The sequence below is a fragment of the Panthera leo genome, chromosome B2, assembly GCF_018350215.1.
Source record: "Panthera leo isolate Ple1 chromosome B2, P.leo_Ple1_pat1.1, whole genome shotgun sequence".
In the NCBI taxonomy this organism is placed as follows: domain Eukaryota; kingdom Metazoa; phylum Chordata; class Mammalia; order Carnivora; family Felidae; genus Panthera; species Panthera leo.
This window is the reverse complement of record NC_056683.1, coordinates 141,880,282-141,901,673: the sequence shown is the minus strand read 5'-3', so window position 1 is coordinate 141,901,673 and position 21,392 is coordinate 141,880,282. Positions and strand designations below refer to the sequence as shown.

Here is a 21,392-nt window from a genome sequence, read left to right as displayed (position 1 = left end):
CTAATCTTACACAACAATGCACACACTGTTCCAGACTCACTTTTGAAATAAAGGACTCGTAATCATTTCCTGAAAAAGAAGTTGTTAAAGCATCACTTAGCTTTTGCCGAATGTCTGATGCCTTTGTGACAGTACAAGTCACGCTGGGCGACGTGGATCACCTGTCATTCCCTCTAAAAAGCATTCTTTTTTTCCGAGCAGATTTCAAGGATCCTCGTCTTCCCAGCCACGAAACTGTCCTTCCTCCCACCAGGTTCTGTTTCAGGTGCAGCCAGCCACTACTTCCTCAATCAGTGATTCATCATCGCCAGTGCACGGTGTTTCTCTGCTCAGATAAATTCTGATGCCAACACAATTCAAAGAAGCGAAACCTTTCCCAGATGTAAGTGTTTACTGCTGACAACTGCTTAGCGGGTTTCGAGGTTTGAGGGATCAGAGTTCCAGACAGCAAAATTATATATAAATCTAGATCATATCATAGATATAGTGATTACTTTTGAATATGGCAGGGGCAGACATTTGTGAGATTCCAGGAGGTTCCGGTGTTCTATGGTCCACAGAAGTTCATTCACCTCCAGGTCTGAATTCATTCTCCCTTTCCTGTGTCTAAAATGCTTTTTTATGCCAAATTCTCAATAAAGAGAAAAGCTGAGGGATATGGTGACGGTGGAAACCACACAGCTGCTATATGGAGATGACAGAAGGTTTCGTCCCGGGAGAGGCTGCTTTCGGGAGAAAACAGTGTGGTGACAGCAAAGCTTGGCTGGTGGGGCTAGACTCTCTGATGGTAATGGAGTCTGAGCTCTTCTGGATATACTATGAATACATGCATTTCTGCTAAAAGAGAAAAAAGTTTCTTGTCTGAGAAGAAGATAGTGTGACAGAGTGTTCTGGATTCAAAACTGGGTTCAAATTCTGCTTTACCACCCATGTACTTCCTGGGCAACTTGCTCAACCTCCCTGACTTGAGTTTTTTCTTCTATTAACTGAGAACAGCATCTGCTCAATGGGGTTCCTGGGAAGACTGACAGAGAACACATGGAAAAGACAAGCACTTAGTTGGACTTTGTCCTAGCTCCTCTTCAGGTCTTTCTCGGAGTAATGCTTTAGAGAACTGTAGTCATCCAAAGTCTGAAGACACATCCAATTCAATCACTGGGCCTAAGGAAAAGAATTCACGCTTTGGTGGATGGGAGAATTATAGCATTCCAGAGACCCTTATGGGTGAATTCAGAGAAGTCTCCACCTTACAGAAAGCCATCAAGACTTGCTGCCTCAAGGCCTGAAGCTAGTCTTTGGTGATGACATTATGGCTACTATTTACAGGCAGGTATGTTCTGTGGTCAGGGGTTACGAAGTAGTAGTACCTCATAATACGACAGGCACAAGAACAGTATGTGGGGAAAAACGATCATCAACAGTGTTATAAGTGCTTTCTACGGTTAATCTTATTTAATCCCCCTAGTGATTCTCTAAGCAGGTACCATGTGAGTCCCTATGTTACAGATGAGAAGACTGAGGCACAGAGAATGAAGGATCTCCTACTAAGAAATAATAGAGTGAGACTCGTGTGGTCTGACTCCAGAGCTCATGCTCTTGACCACAATGTCTCCCCTCTAGGTAACATGAACTTCTCATGGTCATGGAGATTTCCCCAGCTGTGGCTCTATTTCAGAATGGCTGGTCAGTCACCAGAGGGCAGGATATACCTCTTCCTTTCTTCACTCCATGGAGGTGTACAGGGAATTCATAAGGCCTTTTCAGAGTCAGTCAAAATTATTACATTTACTCTACCAAATAAATAAACTCACACAAAAAAGAATGTTCTATTTTACCTAGTGGTAGATTTGTCTTCTGTGATGACAACTTACAAAGACCCTTAGCTGTAACAGTAACCGCTAATAGTATCTTTGTTCCTTGCAATTTTCTGTCATTTCACTTCATTGGTGTATCTTTCAAACTTGGGGGTCTCGCAGCTTATTTAAGCGATAGATGGGGGAAAAGAGGGTGAGAATCCACTTCCTGAGCAATGTATAGAAAGGCAGTCACAGGGAAACCATCCCTGGAGTGGTAAAACAGTCTGAGAAAGCCCTCATGGAGAAAGGTCCCCTGAGGACTTGGTTCCAAAGCCACAATTTCCGGTCAAATCCCAGGGATGGGACTTGTGTCCTTAAGCAACCGAGAAGAGGAGCTCCATGTGGCCCATCATCACAGGGGGGAGGTGGGAGAGCCAGATCTGTACCATAAGCCAGAAGAATCTATGGAGCAGGTTTAAAAATAGCACAGCTCAGCAGGGAGTCCCTGGAGCACCTGTTTTCCTCAGAGCAGAGACAAATTTGTATGAGAAAGGAAGAGCTGAGGGGTGACAACAGGTGGCCACGCTAATTGAAACCTGACAGAGAGAGTGTTAAAAACTCAGCTTGACAAGCAGGTTGTGAGAATGGCTCACAAGAGCTCCCTTGGAGAGAACTATGAAGATTACAACACACAGCAAGTACCTTTCAAAGGGAGCACAAAAGTGATATGCCGTAAGCACTTCAGAGGATCCAAATTTAACATGTAATCACAACAACAAATGGAAAAAAAATGATTTCACAGATTTAATTAAAGCTTAAAACTTGGAGAGTTTTCACAACAGCAGAATAGTTGAATAAAGAAGTAAGATCTTTCTCTTTTCATCAAGTGATATACTCGGGGGGAACGAAAAGCAGGATTCTGTTTCATTTATTTTTACTCTACCGGTTTCTGGAAAGAGTTTCCATCTCTGTGTTCTGTTTCCAGCAATGTCTCACTGGGAGCGGCTCTGCCCACTCACCTGAGCCCCTCGGTCGTTGACCAGTTCCACGGACCACCTCCCTTCGTACTGAATCCACACAAATATGCCTCCGTCTGCGTCACACGTGGCCAGCTTCTGGTACGGCTCATTCCACCTCACCAGCACAACCTAGAAAACAGCCAAGAAGATATTTACCACAGGGATTAAAGCAGAGGGCCAGGAGTATGTCTCCAAAGAGACGAGATTCCAGAACTAAAGAGGAGGCACGGTCAAGGGGAATGAATGGCTGAGGGCAGGTGTGGGGATTAGGAGAGGGGACAGGGCATGGCCCACAGGTGGCAGAGACTCAGGAAACGGGACTCCCATGACGAGGCTTCCTGAAAAATAGCCCTGAGCAAACCATAAACCGTGACACAAAAATGCCCGCTGCTAGAAAAGCAGAGGATCCAGAGCCCATCTGGACTCAGTCCTGCCTCTCACAAGTACAAGAATAGTTCAGTATCTGAATAATTTAGAAAAAATCATTGAAACGTCTAAGCTACTTAGTACTTTATCAGAGAGGAAATATGAAATTATAAGCCTCAACATTTGTGAGTATGACAAATTAATTTTTTAATTTAAAAATTCTGAACCTGGACAAATCACCCGTCTTTCTGGACTATCACTCCCTCACCCAAAAGGTGGACCCTCTGGGAGGTGGTCTGTGGGATTAGGTAAATGCCCAAGGAGACTGAGGACAGGACTCAAAGAGCCCAATAAAACCTGTAAGGACACAGGCCTATGAAGAGGTCCTGGGTGCCCATGAGCCACAAAACCAATACCCTGCCTTCACTGTGGTAAACTCTGAGTGTCACCTGACTGGTCCATGCTGGTGATCGTGAGGAATTCATTCGATCGGTCAGACATGTGGTTGGTACTTATTAGGTTCAGGCTGTGTGACACTATATGATCAATGCCAAGATGGAGAAGACCGGACCCCATGCTCAGGAAGCTAAAAATCCATCTGGGGGTCAGCACATCCACGGATGCACAGACATACACGGATCTGTGACAGTCAAATGAGCACTGTCATTAACCACCCAACGCGCAGCTGCTGTTCATAAGAAAAGATCTGAATCCCCTGTCTTCCCCCAGGACTTCACACCCAGTAAACGAATTCCCCAAATTCTAAAATAGCAAGCAAGGGGAGGGGTGCGCCTGGGTGGCTCAGTTAAGTGTCTGGCTCTTGATTTCAGCTCAGGTCATGATCTCATGGTTTGTGGGATCGAGCTGCGCTGTCAGCACACAGCCTGCTTGGGATTCTCTCTCTGCCCCTTCCCCACTCGTGCTCTCTCTCAAAATAAATAAATAAACATTGAGAAAACAGTAATAAAATAAAAAAATAGCAAGCAAGGCCAAGGACAGACTGTCAAGGACCTCTGCAATGTTCAGACCCCTTCTCACACCCACCTGTGTCCAAACCACAGGCTAACACAAAAGTCCTGTCCCTTCTCAAACCTGTGCCAAGGGCATGCCTGATTTTAAGTCTTTAATTTGGTTTTCAGGTATCAGAGAGTTGGAGGGCCCCCCAGCCCTGGTCTGCCACAGTTGGTGGCATCAGCACTTGTTGTGAGATGCATAATAAAATCCAAGAAGAAATTACTGGCCACCTAAAATGTAAAGACACTGTAGCTCTCTTTTAAAACTGCAAAAAATTAAAGACAGCTGTGAGGCTGCACTCCTTGGAAGCCTGGCAATCACCCGGCAGATCTTACCTCGTTGATGGTTCCCACGCCAGAGTCTGCCTTCACGGATGCTGACGCCACCCACGCCCACGGCACACGGTCCTGCTTTCTCTTTGCTGGACCGGCTGCCCCACTCTGCTCACGCTCTGCAAGCGCAGCACGTGCACCATCCACCATAACTACTGGTCCACGTGCACGCCTCCCCACTGAGCTGTGCACCCGCGGAAGGGGGACAGGGGCAGGCTCACCTTTGAATACTGACACACTACAGTAATTCTGAGTGTATTGTGCCAAAGAGTACTATGTAATTAGAAGTTATGATCCATATCTTTGAACTATAAAAAGGTTATTGAAAACTATGTCCAGAAGGTTCTTTTCAATGCCCAAAGGCATTTTAACAACAGCCAACTCTGCCTGCCTGCTTACTATGAACTGCAGGTGCTGAGGATGGAGATTAAGACATCTTTGTGCTCGTGGAGTTCAGTTCACTAAACAGAACACAGCGCTGCTCTATGTGCACTTAGAGTTGTGAACATACACAGGAGGGGAACTCAACACAGGTGGAGGGGGGAAACAAACCCAGATTCATTTTTTTAAGTCCAGTTTTAAAAACTCCCTATGTAAGAGTCTCTTACGGTTTGCCTCCCTCTCTGTTTTTACCTTATGTTTCCCTCCCTTCCCCTATGTTCATCTGTTAAGTTTCTCAAATCCCACGTATGAGTGAAGTCTTCAATACAGAGAACAAACAGAGGGTTCATGGGAGTGGAGGGGGTGTTAAATGGGTCACGGGCATTAAGGAGGGCACTCTTCAGGATGAGCACTGGGTGCTCATATATAAGAGATGAATCACTGGGTTCTACTCCTGAAGCCAAGACTATACTGTATGTTAACTAACTTGAGAATAAAAAAAAAAAAAAAAAAAAAATCAAAGATTAAAAAAAATACTGATCTAATTAAAAAAAACCAGTACCATCAACAACCGAAGTCTTTCAATGTGTCATAAAATTTAGAATTTCTAGTCAATAAAGGCCAACTTCATAAACCTCTCTCAGATCCAGTGATTTGGCCCAAGCACTGCAATCCACTAATGTGCATGCAGCTACATTTTGGTCCCTTTATAAGACACACATTCATCATTCAAGTCCACAATCACTGATGTACTTCAGAATGGCCACCACGGGATGGAATATGACAACTAAATACATGATATTCACAACTGACCGGTTTTTAAATGATTTCCTTAAGTTAACACAGAGACCATTCATCTGCTATGATCTTCCCTGTAAATAACATTTGACAAGGTGTCGTATTTTAGAAAATAAAGCTTAATAACATTTTCTGTACTTCTGCCTTTCTTCCTTTAACATCCATTGCCAGGCATGGTTGCATATTAAGTTAACCTCAATAATAAAAACCCTCTTCTTCACGAAAAGAGCCCGCAGAGTCATAGCATGAAACAGACACAAAAGAGCAAAGGCAAAAAAGTTATTTTTCACTCTAAAGATTTCTTGGTCTTCTGACAACGCAGTAGTTGTTGAATAAACAAATGAATTAACATTTTAATGAATGTTTTTGTAATTCTTGATCAGCGCAGATGCAGCAGTAAACAGAAATGTAGTCCCATTCCCACACCTTTGCTGTGAGTTCTAACCGGTGTAACAGAATAGGTAGGTAGCTGCCCTAATTTAGAGAAAGAAATCTTTCCAATGATTCTTCATTTAAAAATAACGTCAAACTGTTAATGTTGTTTCCGTGGATTAGAATTCTCATTTCCTCTCTCATCTACAATTCATAGCTGCCCGCCTTATCTCCCAGCAGCTTATTTCCTGTTCTCCAAATCCCTCCAATCCAGCTGGCAATGTCAGGACATCCCAGAGCGCCGAGAAACTACCAATGGGGAGCCCATCGCCCACATGCCCACATCATGTGGCAGGGTGCTCTGCCTCCTACCAGGCACTCTAAGGCAGAGCTCCCCTTCCTGTTCAAAGGAAACAGGGCTCCTGTTTAGTCTGAGCACAAAAGAACTTGGGCTATCAGGGTGCTGTGTTCTACTAAAAAGTCCGAAGATAAGCTAAGTATTGATGCAGGTCTTTAATTACTCAAAAAAATGCCAGCCTGTCACTCTCTCCAATGTTAGATGAACACTTTATCATTTTATAGTTATTGCTAATAGACATTTATTGAGGACTATTAAAAGTAGACAAATGTACATTTAAAATATGGGGCAGGTCTGCTGAAAGTCTATTTGGGATATAATCTAGTGCTCTAAATAAGTCATTTCATTTCCTACACCCTGTCTATTTTTAGGGAGAACAAACAAATGTCAGTTAACCCATCTCAAGGATGTTCATCTTTTCAGACAGAAACCCTTTAAATGGTGTTGGGAGGGGGCGCCTGGGTGGCTCAGTCGGTTGAGCGTCCGACTTCGGCTCAGGTCATGATCTCGCAGTCCGTGAGTTCGAGCCCCGCGTCGGGCTCTGTGCTGACAGCTCAGAGCCTGGAGCCTGTTTCGGATTCTGTGTCTCCCTCTTTCTCTGACCCTCCCCTGTTCATGCTCTCTCTCTCTGTCTCAAAAATAAATAAAATGTTAAAAAAAATTTTTTTAATTAAAAAAATAAAAAATAAATAAATGGTGTTGGGAGATACAAATAAAATTATATTTTATAGAAATATGTAGGAAACCACCTCAGTGAACGACCAGTATCACCAAAGTTCAGTAATATTTCTCTCAACCTAAAAAGAATGTAATTGGAATAAATGCTAAATACAAATAGCTCAATAAACCCCTATGATTATTACCATACAGGTTTTTAAAAAATTCTGTTAGTAAGTGAAAGAGCAATAAGTTTAATTGTGCCAATTTAAGTTTAGACACATTTAGTACAACAAAATGAGTTTAAGAAATGCTATGAATTTCAGTTACATTTCGTCACTCTAAGAAAGAGCCAAAAGCATCTTGAAATAGAAGCACAGCGGCTTTCCAGACTGACGCCCACCAGCACAGAGGTCCTTGAAGTGCTGTGGCAGGAGTGCAGGCTCAGGACTGGAGTCCTGGCCCTGCCACTCACCACGGCAACTTGCTGACCCACTGGACAGGGGCGGGGAAGGGGGGTCCTCTTGTGCGCTTGGGGTAACAGCAGCACATCCTTCTGAAGTGTGTGAGGAGTAGTGGAGAAAGGACCTTAGCACGGTGCCAGGCACACAGCCAACACTCAGTCAGGGAGAGCTCCACGTTATTCAAGGATGAGCTAAAACTTCCAAAATACAGAGACTGGTTCAGCATAGTACCGACACGTAGTTTCCTCTTTGATAGAAAATAAACAGTCGGAAAGTCAGTCCCTCTTTCCAGGCCCACCTCCTGCCACTTGCACTCCCCACCCAATTCTGTACCTAAAAAATCAACAGCATCACACACTTCCTGGGACCTTTGGCCTAAAATACGCTTCAGCCCCTTGACACCGGTGGTAATTCCTTCCCTGACATTCCAACCACTCCCTCTTGCCGCTAATGCAGGACCTCCTACACTGTTCATGCCTGCCTACACTTGCTCCCTCAAACATCTCAGTTCCTCACCGGCTGAGCTCCTCATCAGGCCTGTGCCACGCACACAGTGGGCATTCCACAAATCTTTCTAAACTGAACTATTCCTGAATGATGATTAGCTGTATTTCTGTAGAATTTTAAAATATTCTCTCTCAACAATGAGATGTTAAGATCAGTTTCAAATGAGATTTTTTTTTCAGGTAACAGTTTTATTGTGACAAAATTCACATACCATACAATTCACCCATTTAAAATGCACAATTCAGTGGTTTTAGTGTAGCTACAGAGCTGTGCAACCATCACAATAAATTTTAGAACATCTTCATCAACCCCCAAAACTCCCCTCCAGTCCTAGGCAATCACTAATTTCCTTTTTCCTTTACTGATTTGCCTATTCTGGACATTTCATATAAATGGAATCATATAATACGTGGCCTTCTGTGTCTGACTTCTTTCACTCAGCATAATGTTTTCAAGATTTTTCCATGTTGTAAGTGTATATCAATACTTATTTCCTCTACACGTCCAAATAATATTCCACTGTGTGGATACATCACACTGTGTCCATCCATCCAGCTGATAAACATCTGGGTTGTTTCCACTGTTTGGCTATTATGAATAATATTTCTATGAACATTTCTGTACAAATCTTTGTATGAGCATGTTTTCCTTTTCTTGGGTATATGTCTGGGAGTGGAGTTGCTGGGTCAAATGATAATTCTATGTTTACCTTCTTGAGGAACTATTTTCCAAAATGGCCACACCAACTTACATTCCCAGCACCACTGGGTGGAGAAGTTTCCAGTTTCTCCACATCCTTTCCAATACCTGCTATTACATCTTTTTTAGTATGCCATTCTAATGGATGTGAAGTGATTGTGATTTGCATTTTTCTAATGGCTAAAGATGTTGAACATCTTTTCGAGTGCTTATTGGACATTTATGTAAATTTCTATTCGAATCCTTTGCCCCTTTTTAATTGGGTTGTCTTTTTTCCTTATTGAGTTTGAGAAGTTTCTCTTGTTTAGTCCACTGACCATATTTGGAAAAAAACTTCAGCTTTTTTCCCACATAATCATATTTATCTCACTTAAATGTTCACAAATCCAGTCCTCATTCATTCATTCAGCTCAAGTTGTTGATTAAGAATTCCAAGACGGAAATGGACTAGAGACAATAAAGGAATTCAGAGAACACAGGTCTGAGGTCAGAACCCTGGAATTCAGGGACCACAGTGCCTCTAAATGGTTCTGAACCAGAATGTGTCGGGGGATGACCTTCTTAGTCCCGGCTTCTCCAGGACGCTTTGCAGGAAACTCAGAACTACACATTTCTTCTTGATGTTTTCCAAATCTTCTTGTTGGAAAATAATACATCTTCTAATTGGATAGAGTTTATATAATCAAGCAGGGCTAATGTTTGAAAAAAGGACTCTACCAAGTCTCCTGATGTAAATGCAAAATAACCATGCCCAGCCATCTCATCTGCTAAGTAGCAGCAAGTCTTCCACAAAAGCGATATATAAAATGCTCTGAACAGCCACGCTAAAAATACAGTTTGTAGGAAACCCGACACTTAGCACCTTCATCACCTGATCACTTCCAGACACTGATCGATACACACCTCAAAACCCAGTGGAAATAATACTCTCAATGACTCTAACTTCCATCCTGTTCCATCCCATCTCAGTTGCCACTTTCTGAGTAGAAATTTTACTGGAAACACTACTGACTGAGGTTTCAAAGCCCTTACCATGGTGAACTAGCATGTTTTTTCCAGCGTCATTTCCCACTTACTCTCACATAAGTATTCTTGGTATAGACAGTAGTTATTGGCTTTAGCCAATTTAGAGCTAACACAACCATTCAGTCTCATAGATGAGGAAAGGGAGGTTAATGCAGCGAAGTGGGTTGCCTGTGGTCACACAGCAGGTGCAAGGTGGGTCAGCATTCAGGCCAGAGCCCCAGTGTCCCTGCCTATTCCAGGCACTTGTCTCCATTACCAAGGTCAACCAGACTGGCCCATGAACATTGATCACTCAGCACCACCTGGGTATGATAACAGGGCCACACCCAGACAGAAGAGATGCCCTGCCCTCAAGGAACACCTGATGCAATGCTTGGACAAGGCACCTCACTTTTTCTTTCTTAATAAGCATGCATTCTTGGGGCACTTGGGTGATTCAGTTGGTTAAACACACCACTCTTAATTTCAGCTCAAGCCATGATTTCGTGGTTCATGAGATTGAGTCCCACACTGGGCTCTGGGCTGACAGCGTGGAGCCTGCCTGGGATTCTCTCTCTCTCCCTCTCCATCTCTGCCCCTACCCCATGCACACACGTGCTCTCTGTCACTCAAAATAAATAAATTAATTAATTAAAAAAATAAGCATGCATTCTTGCCATCATTCCTCTGTGATGCAGAAATGTTATGAGAAATAACTTTTATCAACAAGTTCTAGTTCTGATACAAAAAAGAATCATACTAAAAAATAAACTAAAGCATTAGTGTTGATGGATTACAATTTTTGTTAGAATTTTTCTACATCTTCTGATTTTCCCACAATGAACATATTCCAGCTTCTCATATTCCCTTGATAGGAAATTTTAACAACTTCTTTTAGCAATAATAATAATAATAATAATAATAATAATAATAATCAATAGTTTGCATCCTTTTCACATACATTATCTTACTTTCTCTTTTAAGTATCTCAGAAGGAGGTATTACCATTACTATAAACTCCTCATTTTACAGATTAAAAAGGTAGAGCTGGGGGGCAAAAGAAAAGAAAAGAAAAAAGAAAAGAAAAAAGGAAAGCTAAAAGAAGGTACAAATCTCCCTAGACTTTTTTTTTAAATTTAAAAAATAAAAAAGGTCTGGGCAATATTTATGACCTATGTACAAGTTTTTAAAAAATTCCCCTCAAAGTGTTCTCCCCATTCAGCTTAGAAAGATACCAGTAGGACTACTTGAGAGCCCCTGTGTATTCCTCCCACATCTCAGCCCTCCCTCTTCTAAGAAAAAAAAACCCCTTTCTTGGGTAGTTCATGTTTTCAATTAACATGCATTTTTATACCTATATATTATATGTATGTATCCTCACTTTATTATTTTGTTCCTTTTTACATTTTAAATATTACAGAAAAATGTTAACATACACCAAAGAAGGGTAACTGGGATAATAACCTTCCATGTACCCATATTCCAGCTTATAAACGAACATTTCTGCATGTTTTTAAGCTTTAAAAAACCGTGTTCTTCAACTCTGTGTCACATAGTGAAGTTCACCCCTGCGGACAGCTCTAACTCATTCATTTTACCTGCTGCATGGTAGCCACTGTATTCATACACCACAATTTATTTACTGGTTCCCTTGCTGATAAACAGGGTGCCTTCCTGTTTCCTTCCTGCCTTTACTTAGAATGCTGCTTACGGGCATTCTGCTGCAAGCCTCCTGTGCACAAGGGCAGCTCGGGGTAACTGGATTACAGGCATGTGTGGGCTCTGCCTTTACAGATCTCACCAGGTTAGTTTCCAACAACAGCAGAACAGTTTACATCCTGTCAGCACTTTACCTTTGCCTTATATCCTAACCATACTCAATAGCGTCAAACTCCTAAATTTTTCCCAATCTAACAGGTGTAAAGTTATTCATCTTGTTTCTGATTTTTATTTATCTCCACAGACTTTTATAGCTCTCTCCAGCTTGGAACTTTAGTTTTATGCTCCAATAAGATATACCAAGTTCTTTTCAATCTCTCTGCTCTCCTCCACTGTGCTTAGGGCAAATGAGGACTTGGGCCCATGGCCTGCCTCCACCAACTATACCTGCCTCCATGATTTCCTCCAAGAAGAAATGAAAATCTTATGGATCCAGGAGCCATTACTAGGCATCTGCAACACCACCAATGCAAGGCTTGTGAGGGCAGAGAGAGGGACGGCACAGGAGTGCCCTGGCCAAGCACACCCTGCAGTCCCAGAAGAACGGGGCAGATGGGGAAGGCAGTTGATCCTGGCTGGCCAAAAGATCTGACCAACTCAGGGTAAAATTCACATAATTCTGTTGCCTTCCTCTTCTTATCGTTTTGGCCACTTGCTGTGGCTTGAAAAGTGAATTCTGCAGGGCCTGCCCACCTGGAGAGCTCCCCCAGTGCGAGGCAACCCTGAGGCTACAGAGAGGCAGCCACAGCTTACGATGGATCTGAAAAGAGGCTGTAAAACTGGACAGCTGAACCCCATACAAAGAGCGGGCCTCTCCCATGTTAAGCCTTGAAGTTGCAGGACTTCCATCAATGCACGCTTCAGTGTCCCCTCCTCTGTGACAATGTCACAGCCTACATCTGGTAGGCAGACCCTTCTACTGGCCTCTTCCTCCAGCCCCTGTGCCCTCATCACTTCCTGAGCCTCTGCAGAGGAGGTGGCCTCCTCCTTTCAGACACAGCCCAGACTCAGCATCCTTTACAGCAGGCAGGGGACTGGAAGAGCAGTCTCGCTGTGGGGAGAGCATACACACTGAGGGAGCCCCATGCTGTCTGGAAAGGGGAGGTGTTGTGGTGGGAAAAGGAGGAACAACAGCCAGCTAACACTTATTAGGGTGCTTCCCTCACTCCTCTAAAACCTTCCTTATTTGGTGTCTGCAGTTAGAGCCTGAGAAAGGGATTCTTGTGCACTTACTTAATGGCTTACTGTGGTTTCTCCTGAGCACTTGCAGAAAGGGGTGTTGGCTGGGGACTGGCCAACTACACCTGGTCCCAGGAGAGCTCTAGGGTGTGAACTGCACCACAGGTGGTCCCACTTTGAGGCAAGAGGCAGACTCTGTGCTCCCCTGGGTGTCAATCCTTGGCTGTTGGCTGGTAATGGGGGCGGAGGGGGGGGAGGGGGGCAAGTGTCAGCTGTGAGCTGTGGCAGCCAGTACTCACAGTATCCACTACATGTAGTTTCCACTAGTCTTTCCAGTCTTCCCTCTGCTAGCTCTTGCTCCTCTGACCTCTGCCGGCGAGTGCCAGGGCTCAGCTGCGACCCTTCTCTCTACCCTGACTTCCTACTGAGCTAGTCTCATCTTTAGATCCAAACACTGAAGACCTCCAAATTCTTACCTTCAATACCTTACTCCACATCCTATCTGAGATCCCTACTTGCATGCCTAAAAGACAACACAAACTTAGCACATCCCTAATGGTTCTCTGGACTGGTTTTCCTGTACGGCTGCTTCTCCTCAGTGCTCTCCACTCATGTGAACGACCCCCATCTGCTGCATGAGTCCTAGAGAGCAAAGCAGACTCCCTTCCCTGCCCCTCAGGCTCCTCAGCTATTGCGGGGGAGGGGGCTGTCTGGGCAGAGACATGGTGCTGATCCCCAGGATAAGGCAAGTCTCACATACTGCTCACATCCCCTATGTGGTGGGGAAGTAATAAACTGATGAAAAACTCAGTGCCAAAGACATCACTCTTTGCTTGATCTTTATTACCACCCCAGTTCTGTTTTAACAGTGGTACTAGGTCCTACGTGGTTTTTAGATGTGAGTTTAATGCTCATAAAAAAAATTCCCTTGTCTAAACTAGAAACTAGGGAAGAAACTCAAAGAAAGGAATTGTAAATGCGTCTGAAGACACTGATGCACTATATAAATATTAGCTCTTGGAGTTATGGCCAAAGTGTAAGCAACTTTTTAGATTTCTAAATAAACTTTAAATTTTAGAAGAGTTTTAGATTTACAGAATAATCACAAAGATAGTACAGAGGTCCCACATGCTCCCCCACCCAGTCCCTGATTATTAATCTCTTACAGTAGTATATTTGTCACAATTAACTGACCAATATGGACCTATCACTACTGATTAAAGTCCATATTCTATTCAACTTTTCTTAGTTTTAATCTAGTGTCCTTTATCTATTCCAGGATCCCATCTAGAATATTGCATTTTCACTGCCATGTCTCTTTAGGCTCCTTTTGACTATGACAGTTTTTCTGACTTCCTTTGTTTTTGGTGACCTTGACAGTTTTAAGGAGGGCTCATGAAGTATTTTGTTGAATATCCCTCAGGTGAGATTTGTCTGATGTCTTCCCATGCTAGGCTGAAGTTAAGGGTTGCCCTTCCCATCCCATCACATCACATCACATCATTGGTGCACACTCTCAATAGGATGTATCAATGCTGACATGAACTTTGCTCACCTGGTTGAGCACTTGGTTCACTGTCAAGTTACTCTTTCTTCCCCCTTTCCACACTGTACTCTTTGGAAGGAAGTGACTGACCATGGGCAGCCTACACTTAAGGAGTAGTGAATTATGCTCCACCTCTGAGAAAGGGGTATCTACATAAATTATTTATAACTCCTCTGCCTGGGAGATTTGCCTATTCTTCTCCATTTATTTAGTTATTTTATCAGTATAGACACATGGATATTTACTTTATAGTTTGGGTTATAATCTGATATTACTTCATCGTTTTATTGCCCAAATTTTTCCAGCTTTGGCCACTAGGAGCTCTTTTGGGTGGTTCCTATATCCCCCTGTCATATCCGCATCATTGTGTGTGTTTATTTGTTGAGCACCACCTTACGTTCTGACACTGCAAGATGCCCCAGATCCATCACGTATATTTCCTGTTCTAGTCCTTGAATTACACATTTCTCCATGGAGTCCTGGTTCCTTTTATTAGAAAATGGCATGAGAGGGGTGCCTGGGGGGCTCTCACAGTTAAGCATCTGACTCTTGATATTGGCTCAGGTTATCATCTCGAGGTCGTGGGATTCAGCCCTGCATTGGGCTCCATGCTAAGCATGGAGCCTGCTTGGGATTCTCATATTCATTCTCTCTCTCTCTCTCTCTCTCTCTCTCTCTCTCTCCTGCTTGGGCTCACATGCACGCTCTTTCTTTCAAAATAAATAAGCACTGGGGCGCCTGGGTGGCTCAGTGGTTGCGAGTCCGACTTCAGCTCAGGTCATGATCTCACAGCTAGTGAGCTAGAGCCTTGCATCAGGCTCTATTGACAGCTCAGAGCCTAGAGCCTGCTTTGGATTCTGTGTCTCCCTCTCTCTCTGACCCTCCCCCACTTGTGATCTCTCTCTCTCTCTCTCTCAAAAATAAACATCAAAATTTTTTTAAAAATAAACATTTAAAAAATATGGAACACAGAAAAACATATGAAATAATCTCCTGGGGGTATCATTAGTAAAAATCCACTTATCGTACAGAATTTCTCTTGTTCTGGGTTTTCCTAATGCAAGGAAAACAATAAAGGAATGAGAAACGTACAGATTAAAAGATTAAAAAAAAAAACATATAACCTAATGCAGTGCATGTAACAGACCTTGTTTGGGTTTGACTCTTAAAATTCAAAAATAAGAGCAACCCAATCTTTTCTAGAAGGTATAAGAGTTGAAAAGACCTTTCACCAAAGAAAATACACAAATGGAAAATGAGCATATGAAAAGATGCTCAATATCATTAGTCGCTAAGAAATGCTAACTAAAAGCACAGTGAGACAATGCTACACCTACTGAAATGACTAACATTAACATTTGGGAATACTTAGCACTTGTGTGCTCAAATCCCAGCTTTTCTTAATTGATCCTTGTACCCCTCTGATATAAACAAAGGAAATATAATACCTGCTCCCCTGGTATAAATTTCATAAGTATTAAGTCAGGTCCAATAGTGTCTTTCAATAGAAAGGCTAATGGTCTTGAACTTCCTCCTACTGGTAATGGAAAGCCACTTAAAACTGTTATTCTTTTCATAATATGTATACTTTATATAGATATCAGATATCTGTGATACATATTATACACAAAGTACTAAGAGCATTCTTCTTGAGGCTTAAGGTTGTATTTTAGTTAGTATTCATTCAGTTGTACAATTATGTGCCAGGCAGTGCATTTCAAAAAAGGAATGGAGAATATACCAGAATCCTAAGATTTAGGGGCAAGGCTGGGGGGAGGGAGGGATTGTGGGATCTGAAAAAGCATATTAAGTATAATTGCTTTGATTTGCTTTTTTAAAAATTTGCTACTGAAATATAATACATATGCTTTAATAGATTTTTAGTCATTTCCTTTGAAATTTCAAATAATATTAAAGGAGGATGTGAGAGTTTTATCAAAAAAAAAAAGACATGAGTTTTAAGAAACGCTGGCTACCATACAGAACTAAATGTGACTTGTAAAACAGGACTCACACACTTACACAGAAAGCTTAAAACCAGTTTCACATGTACCAATGTCAATTAAAACACCATATTAGTATTTCCTTTTACTCATATTTATTACTTCCCAAATAACAACTGTGAAACAATCCCACTGCATACCTTGGAATGAATTTCTCAATAAGTAACACACTTTTCAAGTGGTGAGACAGACAAAGTGAAAAAAACTGAAAATGGAAGAATGTGTTAAATTCTAACAGGTGTAGGGTTGTCTCACTTTGATTTTAAATTAGTATTCTGAATAAAAAGCACTAATCCCATAAAAATTAGCAAGTCATTAAATTCTTTTTTTTTTTTTTTTAGCAAGTCATTAAATTCTTAAGTCATCATTGTCTGTTAGCAAATGATATTCCCCACTCCATGCATTTAGATGTGATTCTAATTTGTAACAAGGATCCCAACTCAAATCAAGATCTTCACACAGACCTGTACTAGACATATGCAGTGTTAACTTAAACCGACAAATCTGTGTATTTCCACGATAATTCATACATTTTATTTATTCTTAAATTTCTTAAAAACTCTTCCCAGTCTCTACAATAAATACAGAAATGCATACACTAAATTGTCAACCCACCATATTCATGGAGTTTCAAGACATGCCAGAAAGCATCTTCTGTTCTTATCATACCTTGTGTCATCTAAGCTCCAGCTAAATCATATTTATGATTCGAAATATTCCATTCTAAACCAAGGGAATGAACATCCTATACTTGGAAGAAAATGGATAGACCAGAAAAGGATGTGATCCACAAAAGGATCCCATGGAATGGTGCCTGGAGCAGGCATTATCATCTCCATTTTACCAGAAAAGGAAACTGAGGTTCAGAGATTAACTGGCCCAAAGTACCCAATCAGCAAGAGGCAGAGCAGGGGCCAGGAACCAGGGACTTCCACTCCTAGCCCGATGTTGTTTGCCTTCTCTAAAAACAAAGTAGGGCAGAATCACTTGACAATCCTGCTGTCTGGGAACACCTATTCATCCTGGGAAAATTACCGTATTTGTGAGGAATGCTCAAATTTTTCATATTAGAAAGCTGAAACTTCTGGTCTAGAACTTTTGATCATCCAAAATGAGCTATAAAAAATATTCTGAGAAAACCGGAAAAAAAAACCTTGGGGCAGAACTAGGAGACTCAAGCACAAATAAAAGCAACCTGATGTTTACTATGAAAGAGAACTTCCTAGCAAGGAGAGGGGTCTATTAGTGAAAGGGGCTGTCTCCAATAGGAACCTGGAACACTGGAAAGGGTGAAGCAGAGGCCTGACAGCCCCTGCCATGGGTGCCTGGAGGCAACTCACCTACCTGGGGGGTTTGCTGGATTAGAACCGGAGCACCTGTTTATCACTACCCAACTCCAAGGCTACAAATTGACATTAACTGTGCCCTTGACACCAGGGATGGTAGGGCCCCAAAAAAGCTTATCTTAAGCTCTCAAACATCTACCTCTGCTCAACCTCCACTATATTTGCTAAAGGGAAATTCAATTATTAAAGTAGTTAACTTGGCTACTTTGATTAAAATTTTAAATAATAATCTTGTCAACCAGGTGTGTACTTTAGTCATCATTTACATTTAATCTACTATATTAATTCTCAAGACGTTCAACTCTCAGAGCAGCTAAGACAGCAGGATTTTCAACCTCCTGCTCTTTAAAATCCCTCCCTCTTAGCCCAGCACATCGAGCATTTGGTCAGGAAATGGCAGTGTTCCAAACACACTGCTGCCACCTTTGATCCTTAGCCAAATGTGTTTGGCTAGCAGCTGAAGACAGAACCTTAGCTCATCCTCTTACGACCCAACTATCCACACAGCCCCAAGCACACCTCTCAGCTCTGAGTGGGCAGAGAAAAACCAGAACAGGGAATCTATTTTCAGCTGACAACAGAAAATCTGAGTGCCTGTCGGTGCTTTAGCACTCTGCTTCTTCATTTTGTTTGAAAATATCAAGATGGCCTGGATAATCTCTAAGGAATCTTCTAGATCTAATATTTTAAATACATTACATTCTATTTGGTAAAGTACTAAGCAAACATAACATACCCACAGTTCCTAAGTGCAATATCCCACAACTCTTAAATATTAGCCATCCAAGAAAAAAAATCTAGCATCGATCATGGCATATACCTCGTAGGAGGTGAGTGGGGGGATGATGTAGGAGGCAGTGCTCAGTGAATACTGGAGTAATATTTCAATTCAAAGTTGGTATGTTACTTGTTAAATAATTAGTTTAAGAGTTACATATATATTGAGTTTCTGTGCATCATACACATTGCCTGTGATGGTTAATTTTGTGTCAAATTGGGTACCTTTAGATTTTGGAAGCAACATATTCTTCATATGGGTGTGATACTCTGGACTATTTACCTAGTGACCCAAAAAGCTGCTAGCTTTGAGTGGGGTCCAGAACGAGAGAAAGCTCCCCAGCAGGTCCAGGCTGCCGTGCGATCTGCTCTGCGGCTGGGGCCGTATGATCGAGCACGTTGCGCCTGGAATGTCAGAGCAGACAGGGATGCTGTTTGGAGCCTCTGGCAGCGCCCTGTAGGTGAGTAGCAAAGCCAGCCCTTGGGATCTGGGGGCAAAGCCTTGCCCTCCTCCACAGATAACCACTCCCCTTGTGCCACACAGTTCTTGCCTCGCTACCTGGCCTCAGGAGAGACTGAACGCTCACCCCGTGGGCCACCAAGTTACCAGGAGACCCCAGCTGCCCGCCACGAGCTGGGTGTCGGCTGACCCAGCAGGACACGGAGCTGGACACGCACAGCAGCACTCCATCATCCGACGGAAGGGGGGCATATACGATCGGGCCCGAGCAGGCCCCGGAGGCACAAGGAAGCTACAGGAGAAAGCGGCAGAAATGCCCACGTCCCCACTCCTGCCACATCATCTTCTCTCCCCCAGGCTGATCGATGGCCTCCTGGGGAGTTCTCCAAGATCAGCTGCCGGGGACGAGAAGGCTCAGGCCTGGGGGACAGAAGGTTCTGCCCGACGTACAGACACCGCCCGAACGCAGACAGCGGCAGCACTATGGACCCTCCCGGGGACATCCCTAAAGGACACGGTGAAGGGCGATCCTCCCAGTGGCGGAACTCTGAGCAGGACACCTGGCCGTTCACTTTGCTTGGAAGGAGAAATGGCCCGATGTGCAATTAGGTATCAATTCTTGGGCTGGGGCCAACGGTTTGGCTGGATGGTCAGATTCGGAAAAACTGGTGACAAGAAATTTGGGGAAGAGGAATGTGGATGGTCCTCTCTTCCAAAAAGTGAAGATATTTGTGTCCTATAAATGCCCACCATAGGGTGGCTTCAGCAGAAGAGGATTTTAATAATCAAGCGGATAGGACGATCCATTCTGTGGACACCAGTCAGCCTCCCTCTCCAGCCGCTCCGTCCTGTCCCAGTGGGCTCATGAACCCAGTGGTGGGAGGCTGCCCATGGTGGCAGGGATGGAGGTCATGCATGGGCTCAGCAACAGACTTCACTCACCGAGGCTGACCAGGCTACGGCTACTGCTGAGTGCCCTATCTGCCAGCAGCAAAGACTAACACTGAGCCCCAATATTGTGCCATTACCCCAGGGAGATCTGCCAGCTACCTGGTGGCAGGTTGATTGCACTGGACTGTTGCCATCATGGAAGGGGAAGCATTTTGGTCTTACTGAATCAGACATTCTGGATGTGGATTTGCCTTCCCTGCACACAATGCTTGCACAAAAACTACCAACCATGGAATTACAGAATGCCTTATCCACCATCATGGTATTCTACATTGTACTACTTCTGATCAAGAAATTCACTTCACGGTAAAAAAAAAAAAAAAAAAAAAAAAAAAAAAAAAAAGTATGGCAGTGGGCCCATAATTATGGAGTTCACTGGTCATACCATGTTCCCCATTATCCTGAAACAGCTAGTTTGATAAAATAGTAAAATGGCCTTTTGAAGACTCAGCTACCGTGCCAGCTAGGTGGCAGTACCATCCAGGGCTGGGACAAGGTCCTCTAAGAGGTGGGGTCTGCTCTGAATCAGTTGTCCAACATGTGGTGCTGTTTGTTTCCCCTAGTCAGGATTCACAGAGCCAGGAATCGAGGAAAACAAATGATAGTGGCACCACACACTTTACCCCTAGTGACCCACTACCAAAACATGGCTTCCTGTCTCCAGGACCTCCCCTTCTGCTGGTTCCAAAGGCAGGAATGCTTCCCCCAGGAAGCACAACAACGATCCCATTAAACTGGAAGTTAAGACGGCCATCCAGCCAGTTTGGGCTCCTCATGCCTAGGAATCAACAGGGACAGAAGGGACTTCTGGAGCCAGCTGGGTGACTGATGCAGACCACCCGGGGAAAGCCGGCTGCTGCCCTACAGTGCGGGTGGGGAGGGTGCGTCCTGGTGGCTCTGACCCTGGAGAACCATGACTACTGCACCTCCTACTGTTAGAATGATAAACACACTTTGTTCTAAATTCCTGACGCTCTCCATCTGGCTCAATATTTACACTTTAAGTTAAAATATCTTAAAATTCCTGTCAAGTATTTATGTATTATTTTCCCCTTTTAATCTTTTTTTTTCTAATTATGAAAGTAGTAAATACACACTAAACAAAACTCATGTTACAGAAATAAATAGAAAATAGAAAATTCAGGGTGCCTGGGTGGCTCAGTCGGTTGAGAGTCCGACTTTGGCTCAGGTCATGATCTCACAGTTGGTGGGTTTGAGCCCCGCCTCGGGCTCTGGGCTGACAGCTTGGAGACTGGAGCCTGAAGTCGGCTTCAGATTCTGTGTCTCCCTCTCTCTCTGCCCTTCCCCGATTCATGCTCTGTCTCTGTCTCTCTCTCTCTCTCTCTTTCTCTCAAAAATAAATAAACATTAAAAATTTAAAGAAAAAAGAAAGAAAGAAAGAAAATAGAAAATTCCTTGAAATTTGGTACTTCCCAAACAACTATCTGAACTATTTGGTCACATTTCTGCAGATGTATGTTTTCTCTTCCCTGTTGAATGGACACACATGACACCTTAATCTAGATAAATGTATATTCATCCTCCTCTAACTGCTAAGTTCCTCACATCCCTCCCAATGACTGCATTCCCTGTCAACATCTTTGCACACGCTAATATGTTTTCAAGTGACTTCACATTTCTGT

The 21,392-nt window shown here is 43.1% G+C and overlaps 1 protein-coding gene across 11 annotated transcripts in view; it reads right to left on the bottom strand.

Moving 5' to 3' along the window:
- TULP4 (TUB like protein 4) overlaps positions 1-21,392 on the bottom strand; it is a 243,338-nt gene that overhangs the window by 81,705 nt on the left and 140,241 nt on the right. For all 11 annotated transcript variants that reach the window (XR_006202924.1, XM_042940183.1, XM_042940178.1 and 8 more), the window contains one exon: positions 2,816-2,944. Coding sequence is in view for 10 of the 11 variants with exons in the window: in XM_042940183.1 (XP_042796117.1) it covers positions 2,816-2,944 (129 nt within the window). In the remaining variant the exon portion in view is untranslated. The remainder of the gene's footprint in view (positions 1-2,815; positions 2,945-21,392) is intronic.